This window comes from Drosophila mojavensis, unplaced genomic scaffold (genome assembly GCF_018153725.1).
Source record: "Drosophila mojavensis isolate 15081-1352.22 unplaced genomic scaffold, ASM1815372v1 contig_136, whole genome shotgun sequence".
In the NCBI taxonomy this organism is placed as follows: Eukaryota; Metazoa; Arthropoda; class Insecta; order Diptera; family Drosophilidae; genus Drosophila; species Drosophila mojavensis.
In genome coordinates, this window is record NW_025318667.1 from 27,923,484 (window position 1) to 27,935,818 (window position 12,335).

The 12,335-nt window shown below is 41.9% G+C and overlaps 1 protein-coding gene across 1 annotated transcript in view; it reads left to right on the forward strand.

The window, feature by feature from the left end:
- The first annotated feature begins 277 nt into the window (after positions 1-277).
- The window catches only part of LOC6584871 (low-density lipoprotein receptor-related protein 2), a 139,575-nt gene continuing 127,517 nt past the window's right edge, over positions 278-12,335 (forward strand). The window contains 1 exon segment of the mRNA XM_044011552.1: positions 278-845. Coding sequence (XP_043867487.1) covers positions 461-845 — 385 coding nt within the window. The 5' untranslated portion in view covers positions 278-460.

Sequence of the window (12,335 nt, forward strand, 5' to 3'; positions counted from 1 at the left end):
AGCAGAGCTCAGATACATATTTACGTACATACATATAAATATGTATATAAATCTATATTGCGTATCTGCATAAAAGAGAAAACTGATTGAATTGCTTTAAATTAATTTATATCAATACTTATAAACATATACATATATATATACATACATACATGAAGTGCATTTAAGCATCGTTAATTGGTTTTTTAATCGAGCGTCGTCGCTGCGGCATCATAATCGAAAGTAGTTACATATATATTCATGCACATATATATAATATGTATATCGTTTTCAATAGAAAGAGTGCAACGCCAGCAGCCAAGTGCAGTGTTAGCAAGTGCGCACGACCGCTGAAAACAGAGCCAAAGAGAAGTTAATCTAAATTAAAGAAAGTCAACAACAAGACACACACAAGTATATAAAGAACAAAGTGCAAACAAATTGAGGCAACAACTGACAAGTGGCCAAAGACAACGCCAAAATGAATCCGACGCCCGTGGGCATTGGATTCGGATGCGGCCGCAAACCTCCCAACAATGCCAAGAAGCGCTCCCGGTGGCCCCCACCAACACTGCTAGCAGCAACACCTGCCACGGCAACAGCGACAACGAAGGCGACAACAACACCAACATTCAGCAGAAAACAACAACACATACCACAGCTGAGCCCACACAGAGCCAGCTGCAGCAGCAGCAGCAGCAGCATCAGAAGCAGCAGCAGCAACACCAGCTGCATCAGCAGTCGCTGCACCCAAATGATCCTGATCCTAGCACTGGCCATCGTGGCCCTAAACAACTTGGATAGCTTCCTTCCAGCACCAGCAGCAGCCTCGCTGCTCGGCGAGTCGCGACTTCGCCATAATCCAGGTAAGAGTCCCAAAATCATCTTCAATAATTAATAAAATATATAATGAAACCTATATATATATATATATATATATATATATTTGTGTATATACATTGAAATATTTATACTGAATGAGTATTTTGAATTGTCCAATGAACAATATTCTTTGTCTACTCATTTACCGATTATAACACATTTACCGATTATACTTACATACGCCGTACTCATTGTAGTCTTAGGGCTTAAGCTGGGAGATTATAATATTGTAGTTATGTTGATGAAAATAGTACTATAAATTAAAAAATATATATATTGTATATAATATATAAATATATATATAAAATAGAAAACAAAAATAGATAATGAGAAAAATCGAAACTTGATAAAATAATAAAAAATAATATAAACTACAAATTTAAAGACTCTAGCTCTAGAGATGTAGAAGATATAATTATATAACTTAATCACGATAAGGGATCTAATCAATAATACACAAACTACTCCTAGTTTCGAATTTTGGAAATAAACTCAATATGCTCGATATACACTAGGAACTTAAAAAACAAATATTTTCTAGCTCTTATACATATGTATCTTTTGAAATCGTCGCGTTCATACATGCGGAAGGACGGTTGGTCGAACAGACAGAGAGACTCAGTTCGTCAGTGTTTTGTGGGGCTGCCACGCCTCCTTCTGCCTGTTATATTATATTATATTCAGATTTACTATTTTCAATGGGTTCAGGGTATAAAAACAAAACAAATTAAACGACAGCTATTACCGTTATAAAAGGAAGGGATGTTACCTCCATTTTCCTTTATAGAATTACATTGACGGTAGGTTGCTCATAGAAAAAGCAGTGCTATATTTAAAAAGTTGACAAATAAATAAAAATAATATAAAATTTTATAAAGAAACATATGCACCGTTTACTATATTATGTTTTATTTATATATATATGTATATATATATAGTCCCATATACGCTAAGTTATGGGCTGTGCCGCGCCTTCTTCGGACTGTTACAAACACAGGAGATAGGGTCATGATTAAAAAGAGCTCAGCCTCGGCATAGACATTAGACTTATGAGCTAGATATATGATAGATAGATATATGGTAGATAGATATATGATGGATAGATATGTGAAAGATAATAGATAGATAGATTCCTGATAGATTCGAGCTTGACTTTCAACTATTTTCCAATTAGGCATTCTTTTGAGTGCATAAACTGCTGGGAAATCCAATTTGTTGCCTTTCTTTTCATTTGCATGCAAATTGTTTCTTGCATAACTTAAAAGCGATTGTTGGCAATATTATTGGCAAGGGCCACGCCCCACATCCCACAGCGCCCACTGAAATTGATTTCTAGCCACAATTTCATGTTTTTATTTAGACGGAATCAAAGTGAAACTACGATATGAATATGCTGCGATCAGGAATAGATAAAGTTCTTAATGTGACTCCTTTGAGGGCCACCCAGAGCGTAGTCCACCAATGTCAGGTTCCACTGTCCTTCGCTGCCCAATTGAGCTCGTTGACACGCATCGTATGCCATAATAATTCTGGACAGCTTGCCTAGCACATATTTAAATGCATTTTAATAACATTAAAAACTTGTGACACACAAAAAATGATGACTGCATGGCACGTATTCCCTGCTAGAGAGCTAGTATATATATATTTATATATCTTTCTTTTTTTTTTTTTTTTTTTTTGAAGAGGGAGTCTCGTTCGTATCTCAGAAAATCTGCACCCGCAGCATGACCAACAACAATTCACACACATTCACATATATGGAGGAAAAGTCGCTGAGAGAGAGAGAGAGAGAGAGAGAGTGACTGTTAGAGAGTGAGAGAGATAGCCATACATATAATGACTAGTGAAGAGAAAGAGAGAAAGTTGAAAATTGAGGGTGGGATAAACTAAGCCGCACAAAGTTTTGCTGCGGGCGCAAAACTTTTGATAAAATGCTGAAAGACAAAAAACTAAAGAAATTATGTCAAACGTCAAGCGTCAAGGGCAATGCAGTGCAGCTGGTCTATATAGAATATGCACCTATATATATTTAGATAATGCATGATATTGTGGTAAACTACAGTTTTTGTTTTGCTTAATAAATATATTTACATGGTAAACATAAATAATTGGATATCCATTATTTCATAATACATTGATCAAGAGTTGGATCAAGAGTCTTGCTAGGAAACTAGAATACCCTCATACACAGACACCCATACCAACACACACACACACACACACACAGCGTCACCTAGTTTGGTAAATTTTTTGGTGCTGGCTCGCCCTTAAAATAATTCCTGTGTGCCTGTATATGTGTGTGTGTGTGCATCTATGTGCCTCTAGCTCCCTCTCTCTCTCTCTCTCTGTCTCTCTCTCTGTCTCTCTCTCTCTCTGTGCTGGTTGCTGCCGCTGCCCGAAATTATGAATCAGGAAGTCTTAATAAGCGCAATTTCGAGTCATTATTCACATAGAGAAGCGCCCGGCACGGCACGTCTTTGCCGAGTGCGGGAGAATGACGACGACAACAACAACAACAACAACAGCAACAACAGCTGAAAACTGTTATAAATGTTGTCAGTATGTATGTAGTTGTTGCTGTTAACTATACGTACAGACTAATAGTGACCAGACACATGAGATGGCGAAAAACTGTCTGTCTGTCTGTCTGTCTATGTGTGTGTGTGTGAGAGAGAGACAGAGCATAGAGGGGCAACGTGCTGCAGTTGTTGTTGCAGTTGCCGTTGCCGTTGCCTTTGCCTTTGCCGTTGATTTTGATTAAGTGAAACGTTTAATGTGCGCGCCACAGATTTGTGTCTCGCGCCCTTGATGCAGGCGGGCAGGCAGTCCGGCAGTCCGGCAGTCCGGCTGTCCGGCAGTCCGCCAGTCCGGCGCAGTCAAGGCACACGGGTGTGGCAGTGCGGCAGACATGGTCGATCGTTAGCTACAGCCAGTCGGGGCAAGAAGTTTATGGCGAGAGGCGACGATGATCAAATTGTTTTAAGTGGATCTCTAAAACAGTGGGCTGCTGTATGTGTGAGCGTGTGTGTGTGTCGGTGTGTGTGTGTGTGCAAATTCAGAATCTGGTCATGCGGTAGGCGAATGATTTGAATGGCCGTCATAATCGCTTATCTAGTTATTAAAAGCTCGCATTGCTCAGCTTAGCTCAGCTCATGAGTCCCTCTCGCTCTCCCTCTCCCTCTCTCTGTGTCTCTGTCTCTGTTGCTCATTCTGCTGGCCAAGTGCAAGTTTAGTGCAGTCATGTGACAAACAGCGTGACAAACAGCCCGTCAATGTGCAGTTTCTCTCACTTCCCATTTCGCTTTGGTTTCTTTTTCGTCTTTTCTGTGTTTTTGTATTTCTTTTCTGCAACTGACAGCTGTTGTTGTTGTTGTTGTTGATGTTGATGTTGTGCTTGTTGTTGCTGTTGTTGTTGAAGTTTCTGCAGCTACTACGGCAACAATCAAACAGCAACACAAAGTCATTTAATGCAATTTGTTGATTGCGCTCTATGCTGTTATTATTGTGTTCCTCTTATATGTCTGCTCTATGTATGTGTATGTGTGAGTGTGTGTGTGCTAGTATATGTGTGTTGTTTGTACCTTTTGACATTTGAGCTGAGCTTTGGCACAAACCTGAAAACACACTCTACTATGCGCTATGTCCCAGCGCCAATGCCGCTCGCTCTTTCCCGCTCTCTCTCTTACACTTTTCTCTCTCTCTTGAACTTTGTTTGTCTCTGTTTACTGCTTGCACTGAGGCATGGGTGGCTGGCGCCAAAAGAGGCAAAAGCAAAGAAATGGCTTTAATGACATTTAATAAATAGCATACAACAAAATTTGCCAAAGTGGAGAGACAGAGAGGCAAATCAGAGGACAAAAGGCAAGCGGACAGCACAGACGGACGGACAGAGTGACGCTGGGACAGACTAACGAACGGACGGACGTACAGACCGACGGACCGACGGACGGAATGACAGCCTAACGCAACCGGATTCAAATTCCAGTTTCCATACGACAGACAGTAGCGAGAATGCAACTGATGCTGCTTCTGCTTCTGCCGCTGCTGCTGCTGCTGCTGCTGCGCTTTCGCATCAATATCAACGTGCTAGTTACAGACTGACACCCATTCAGCCCGGCAACAGCCAGCACCTGAAGCTGCGACTGTGACTGAGTGGCTCACAGACGGACGGACTGACTGACAGATTGACTGACTGACTGACTGACTGACTGACTGACTAGCTCTCGCTGTGTCTCCGCAAATACGTTTTGTTTATGACGCGCACAGTCGCAGTCACAGTCACAGTCACAGCCATGTTTCTAGCGTGCCTTACATAATCCGCCGAGAAAGACCAAAATATGCATTCCCATGAATCGCTTTTGTTGTATTGTTGTTCGAGCAGTTAATAACCGGCGTTGCTCGGCTCCAGCTGGAGCTGTGGGCTCACAGCTCGCAGTTTGTTTAATTCGCACCAGCTTCAGCATGCTTTCCTCTATGTCTTCCTCTTTCTTTTTTCTGTGGCAAGGCGTCACGCGACTTTTCTTTTTTTTTTTTCTGCTCTTTTCGCCCTACCTCTATTTATTTAACATTTCGAAAACCACAATCGAAAGCCGCAAAGAGAAAAGAGAAACAACAACAGCAACAAAGCGTTTTGTTGGGCTCTTCCATTTGAATATTACATATACATATTTGCTTCATTTAAATGTACTCAATTAATAAAGTAATACTTTTTGAACTGGAAGCAATATGATATTGCTCAAGATTTTGGCTGTTTAATCAGTCAGCCTGATAGTCAATCTGTAAGTCAATCAGTTAGTCAAACTAATTTGGCCGTCAGTCAGTATATAGTTAGTTAGTTCAATCAGTTCAGTCAGTCAGATAGATAGTCACAGAGTTACAGAAGTACTCTGGATCATAGGTGTTAGATTATCTGTCAATCAGTCAGTCCATCAGTCAGGCACATCAAACAACATGGCAAGCAATAAAGCAGCAGCAAAATAATAGTCTGTCAATCACTCAGACCATCAATCAGCAATCATTATTCAGTTAAACAGTAATCCGTTTAATCAATCAGTCAGTTACTCAGTCGGTCAATCAGTCAATCTATCAGTCAGTTAGTTAAACTATTTAACCTTAATTACTATCCTACACAGTCAGTCAATTAAACAGATTATAAGTCAGCCAAAGCATCAGTTGAGTCAATCGTTGAATTAGTTAGCCAATCAATCAGTTTGACCATCGGACGGATTATCTATCAATCAGTCAATTAATAATTCAATCAATCAATCACAAGAAAAATTCAAATTCCATTCAATTCAGGCACACAATCAATCATTAAGTTCGCCGAACTGGTAGTTAAATAAAAATAATGAAATCGGTGAGCCATCTAGTCAGGTAGTATTCCAGTTAATCAATCAATGACTCACTATATATATATCACTCCAACAGTAAACAAACAATCAAATATATTCGTTCAATCCGTCAATCAGACTTTCGACCAGTCGATTCGATCAGTCGACGATTCTGTTAAATAGGCAATTAGATTAGCCTATCAATCAGATGGCTATTCAGTCAATAAATCAAACTCTGAATTTGGGAATCAGTGAGTGGCTCAGTCAATCAGTCAACCAAAAAGTAAGTTCGTCGTGATTGATGCAGCTATTTCTTTGGTACTTCAGTCAGTCAATCAGTCCGTCAGTCAGTCAGTCAGTCAGTGTGGCAGTCAGCTTATCTGACAGTCAGTCAGTTGCTCTTCGGATTTAAGAAAGTTCGACACGCATCGATGAAGTGAGAAAGACGACTCAATTGTGGGCGGGGAGCAATGACACGCTGCACTTACACATGCACACACGCCAAGGTGTGTATGATGTCTGTGTGCACATACACACATGCACATTGCTCACAGATGTAGTAGGTAAAACTGGAATGCTCTTTCGTTTGTCGTTTGGCCTTTAATCGCAGTCGCCGTTGCTGTCGATGCCAGCAGCAGATGCAGCAGCAATTGCAATCGCAATCGCAATCGCAGTTGCAGTTGCAGTTGCAATTGCAGTTGCCGTTGCAACCGCAGCAGCGGCAACATTGCTGCTACTTTGGCCGCTTCTTCTTCTGCGGAGACACAAAGGCAATGGCCAGTGGGTGGTTTGGGCTGTTCGCCTGGTGACCACAAAGTTAATTGCACTATTTGTATGTGTGTGTGTGTGTGTGTGTGTGTATGGGGCTGTGCATGTGTGCGTGTTGCTGTTGCTGCTGCTGCTGCTGCTGCTTTTGCGGCTGCCCGTTGCGGACAAATAACTTTGCTAATACTTTGACCGAGCCAACAACTTTTATGAGAGCTTTGAGCTCGGCTTTCGCTGCGGTTGCATGCTACTCAAACACACACACACACAGAAAGAGAGAGAGAGAGAGAGAGAGAGAGACAGAGGGACGTTGTTGGGCACATATTCATGCAAAAGTCACATGCAGCAGTTCTTTAAGACTCTGTGAAGCGAGTGGGCGAAATTAGTTAGAAGTGGTTCGGGCTGACTTGACTTGGCCCATTTCCGAGCGCGCGGAAGACGGAGCCGAGAACTTGTCAACCGAAGGCAGTTGCTCGAGTAACGGTATTGCCCACGCCTCTGGCATATGGCATATGGAAAAAGTCTAAAAGGCTTAAACTCTTAGTTGCATCATTTAGGAATTGGCTTAGACTAGACAAATCTCTGGAAGTCTCTCGAATGTAGGGTCTCTGATTCATATAGCAATATAATTATCATATGTAGCAAATGAAAGAAATCCTAGTCAATTAAGGATATGAGCGGAAGATTATATTAGTCTAAGAGCTTAAGGTCTTATCTACCAAGAAGCCTAGACAGATCTGTCATGATGTGTTCGACTAACTTCTAGAAATGGCTGGAAGACCAATTCCCACAATATAGAGAAAGTCTGGGTGAAGTAACTGCAGAGTTAGGCGCGATAAATATCGCGCATTGCATGCTCGTGACGTAATCGCAGTGAAGATGATCATAAATCAACAGCGGAAACGAGTTTACGGCGAGCACCGAATGAGGATAAAAGACTTGATGAAATCGATCAAGCATGGGGTAACTCGCCTAGATCTAAATTGATATAAATAGGTATACAGGGCTGTCCATATTCGACAGACCCATGTGGTAACCCCACAAGGCTGCCCATATTCAACGGACCGATATTTATTATTTTTATAATTCTTTTAAATCAAGGATTTCGTTCATGTAGATTTGTTGACATCGATTTTAGAATATGATATCTCACAAATGGAAGCCTTGAGCCTGTACGGCTTGTCAAAAGATATAGGGTTGCCAGATGGGTCCGTCGGATGTGAGCAGCTCAATAGAGGTGCACTATATAGGTCACCGATCCACCGATCGATAAAGCTCTGAATGAGAATTCGAGAATTGAAATCCAATTGAAAATAATGCAGCGAAAACTGAAGAGGGAAGCGAATTGCCCGAATTGGTCGGTGCGAGTGAAACTGCCAATGCAGCCAAAGATTGCCGGTGGGCAGATCAGCAACGACAACAATTGCAGCTGCCTGGCTGGGAGCCCAAGCGCCAATGGGTGCTGCGTCTGCGACTAGCTTCGAGTCTGAGTGGCTTTGCCTATTAGATTACCTGTGTCAACAGCGTCGCAAATTACAATGCGACGGGGCGAGCGAAACCAGTTTTAACTGCATTTCCAGCAACAGCAGCAACAGCAACAGCAACAACAACAGCAACTTGTAGCAAGTTCCACGCTTACACACACACACACACACACACACATGTCACACACACACATAACAAGTTGGCATCCACATGCCGCTCACTTTGGGGCAGCGCCGCTTTTGCTGCTGCAGTCGCAGTCGCAGTCGGCGTCGTAGCTGCTGCTGACATCACTGTTAACGTGAGCAGCGACGTTGCGCTTTGCGCTTGGCTGGCTCCCTGCTCCCCTGCCTGCCCCAGTACCCCTCGCTCTTCCCTCAGCCCCCCCTCACAGCCGACTGCTTGACTCTCTGGCTAGCCGGCCGGTTGTTGTTGTTGTTGTTGTTTGTTTGTTTGTTTCGTCTCCATTTGCGTTGCGTATCGTTAGTCGCTGTTTGTAGCGACGATTCGGTTCGTTGATGATATGTTTGTGGAGCCTGGCATGGGGGAGGGTGTGGACTATGGCCTGTGGCAGGGGCAGGTGCAGAGGAGGTGGGTGCTCGTAAGGCGTGCGATGCCGGTAATAACAGCCATAGGTCGACTGGTCTGTCGGTTATTTTCTGTTGTTGCTGTTGTTGTTGTTGTTGTTGTTGTTTCCCTCTGCCTTAACCACAGCGTTGCCTCGCTCGGTCACATGGCACATCTCTCGCTCTCTCTCTCTCTCTCTCTCTCTCTGTTTCTCTCTGTCTGCCTGTCTCTCTGTTGCTCGTTCTCTCTCGGCCGCTTTCCTTCACTCCCTTGCGCTGTCTCGTGCTTGATCGGCAAGGTATTTTCTTGCTTTAGTTCGTCTCATTGTTGTTGCTATAAACAATATTTTTCACGTTGTTGTTGTCGGCGTTTCTTTATTGCCTCTTTGTGTGCGCTCTGCGCTCCATGTATGCGTGTGTGTGTGTGTTGTTGTTGTTGTTATTGCTGTTTTTCGTTATTTTTTCCCTCTTTCTGTTATTGTTGTGTTTTTATTTTGTAGTTTTTTTGTTTTTTTTTTTTGTGCTTCTCGTTCAGCACTCGGTGCCTGGCACCGGCGATCACCGCTTTAAGCTGCGACAGCAGCCAGCCAACAGCAGCAACAGCAACAACAACTGCAACAACAACATCAAAACAACAATAATCGCAGTGCATGTGCACCACCAGATCAACACACACATGCAACAGGAGAAAACGTGTACGAATGCTGTAGGAATGCAGGGTAGCATTCGCGCTGTGACTAGCAGATACCCTGTAGGCATTCGCTGGTGGGATCTGCTGGAGTTTAAGTATTGCATTGAGGGATTTACGAGCAACAATTGCAGTCAGCAAATGGCTTTGCCTTTTTTATTGTTTATTGGATTTTTATACCCTCGCTGTTGTTGTTGGCCCCACCTTGAGCAGAGGAAGGAATTCAGCTGATCAAATGACATTCCCATGTTAGATGCCTCGGCTCAGCGCAATTGAATGGGATTTTCCGATGACGAAGATTGCTCGCCTCAGGTCGCAAGGCTAAGCTGAAGTAAAACCTGAAGTGCATTCAAGAGCAACTGCAACAGGGTCGGTTAGAAAGAGCAAGAGCTGGCCTAAGCTGCTTCTAGTGGCTTCGGGCTTCGAGCCATGGCCAAGAGTAACGGTGTCTTCTCTTGGTCCTGCTTCTGTTATGCAATTCTCAACTCATCTCTTACCTAATCTCAGTATTGAAATGAATGAAATGAATTTAGTCAGTTATTACATCTCGAAATTCCCTTGCAAATCTCAATGACAGCAATTGGCCTATGAGCGTGGAACTGGGTGTATTAAACGAATTAATTACTGATTCCCATTGTCGGCGCGTCTTTTAAAGCGAATTACGTTTGATGCCAATTGGCATTAATTGAGCCGTGGATTATGTGGCGTATACGCAACGCGCGACAATTGCCGTTTGAATTGTATTTTGTTCTTGTTTTGGGCTTTTTTTTCGGCAAAATAATTTGTGTTTCTGCTTTAGCTGCGAATTGGCTAATTACGAGATTCAATTCGATAAGCGCATACCGCATTCCCTATCGAAACGCGATCTGTATTCTTGTTCGTTTATTGTTTATATACGTATGCATGTATGTATGTATAGGAATATGTACATTTGCTTGTGTAGGCAATAATGTGATTTCCTGCTCGCTCGCAAGCTGAGCCAACAACAACCAGGCCTTATGAATGTTTAAGTGACGACAGGCGGGCTTACCTACGAATTACATACACATACAGAAGTCTATATGATAATGTGCATGCACACGTATGTGCATATGTGTGCATGTTTATATGTCTGAATGCGTCATGGCATGTGCTCAATGCAAAATCACATTTCATGGACTCGGAAAGGTTTTTTTTTGCTCGTTTTCGTTTTGCTTTTTATTTTAAACTTGTAATTACATTGAGCGCAGTCGATAAAACTGTCATGTGACCAAGTCTGATGGCGCTGGGCTGCTGCTCATAGAGACCAGGGAGATCAGGCAGACCTGGAGACATCGAGACCTCGAGACCTCAGCAGCATTGACAGGCTGACTTCATATTTTACAGACATTATGCATATTCCTGTCACGTTTCATGCTGCGTATACGTAATATGCGCACTCATGTTGCATTCTAACGGTGCCTTGCAGCGCCAGTCGCCATTTGCGAGTATCAGTTAATTGTTTATTAAATAATTAATTGCACACAAACACACACACACACACACACACACACACACATTTAGTATATCTAGTGAGACATCCACGTCGAACTCAAGCGCTCATCAACTTTAATAACGAGCTTTTGATTAGGGCTAACAATAGAATATGCCCATATATATGTATGTGCATTTGTATGTGTATGTGCCCATGCATATATAAATTTAAATATATGCGCTTTACAGCACTGAGAGTCTCAAAGTCTACTCATATAGCAGCATATATGTATATAGAATATGTAGAAGCATAGCCAAATTGTAGTTAGACTGAGAGAGTAGGCTAGCCTAAGCTATGCGTTCTCAGCAGGCAACCCATTAGTACTTCTCTATTATTATGAAATTAATTAATTTATTATTGGATTCATTTGGAATGGCCTTAGATTTGGGTAATATGCTTTACTATATATACTATATATGCTTTACTTTATAGACAATAGGCAATTAATATGCTTAACATAGACTCACCGCATCACAGAAACAATGGAGCATATGCTCAGCTCTTCACTTTTATTCAATTAAATATATTTTATTTTGAATATATTCTTAGTACTCGAACTTACTTAGACTGAGTGTTTATAGCAAATGTAAGGTGAGTGTTAGTTGAAGTGATTCGGTAATTAGTGTAAGCTGACAAAACAGACGAATGGATTGTTCTATTCAATACATTATTTTACCTCATGATATGATAATACTTATTCATACAGATAGATATATATGGATGGAATTTATTTCTATTTTAATTTTGTTAAAATGTTCTATAAAGCGCTTACTCTTGATTATTATTCAGCATATGTCTATTCATATTGCAGTACAAATATGAAGTACATGTGAGCACATATGTACATACATACAAAACAAATGTAATCCGGCTTTGCGCGGCACTAGGCGAGTATTCAAGTTTGGGCTGTAATAATTGAATATCAAATGTTATAAAGATTGATTGAGTGAGTTTTATGGCAGCTATTAGCTGCTTACAAAGTGCTTACTCTCACTCTTTCACTCTCACTCTCTCTCACTCTCACTCTCGCTCCTCTCTCTCTCTCTCTCTCTCTCTCTCACTCTCTCTTGGCTTATTTGGGCTTAAAGAGGGTTTCTCTTGACGCACGATTATTTCCGGGGGCCCTA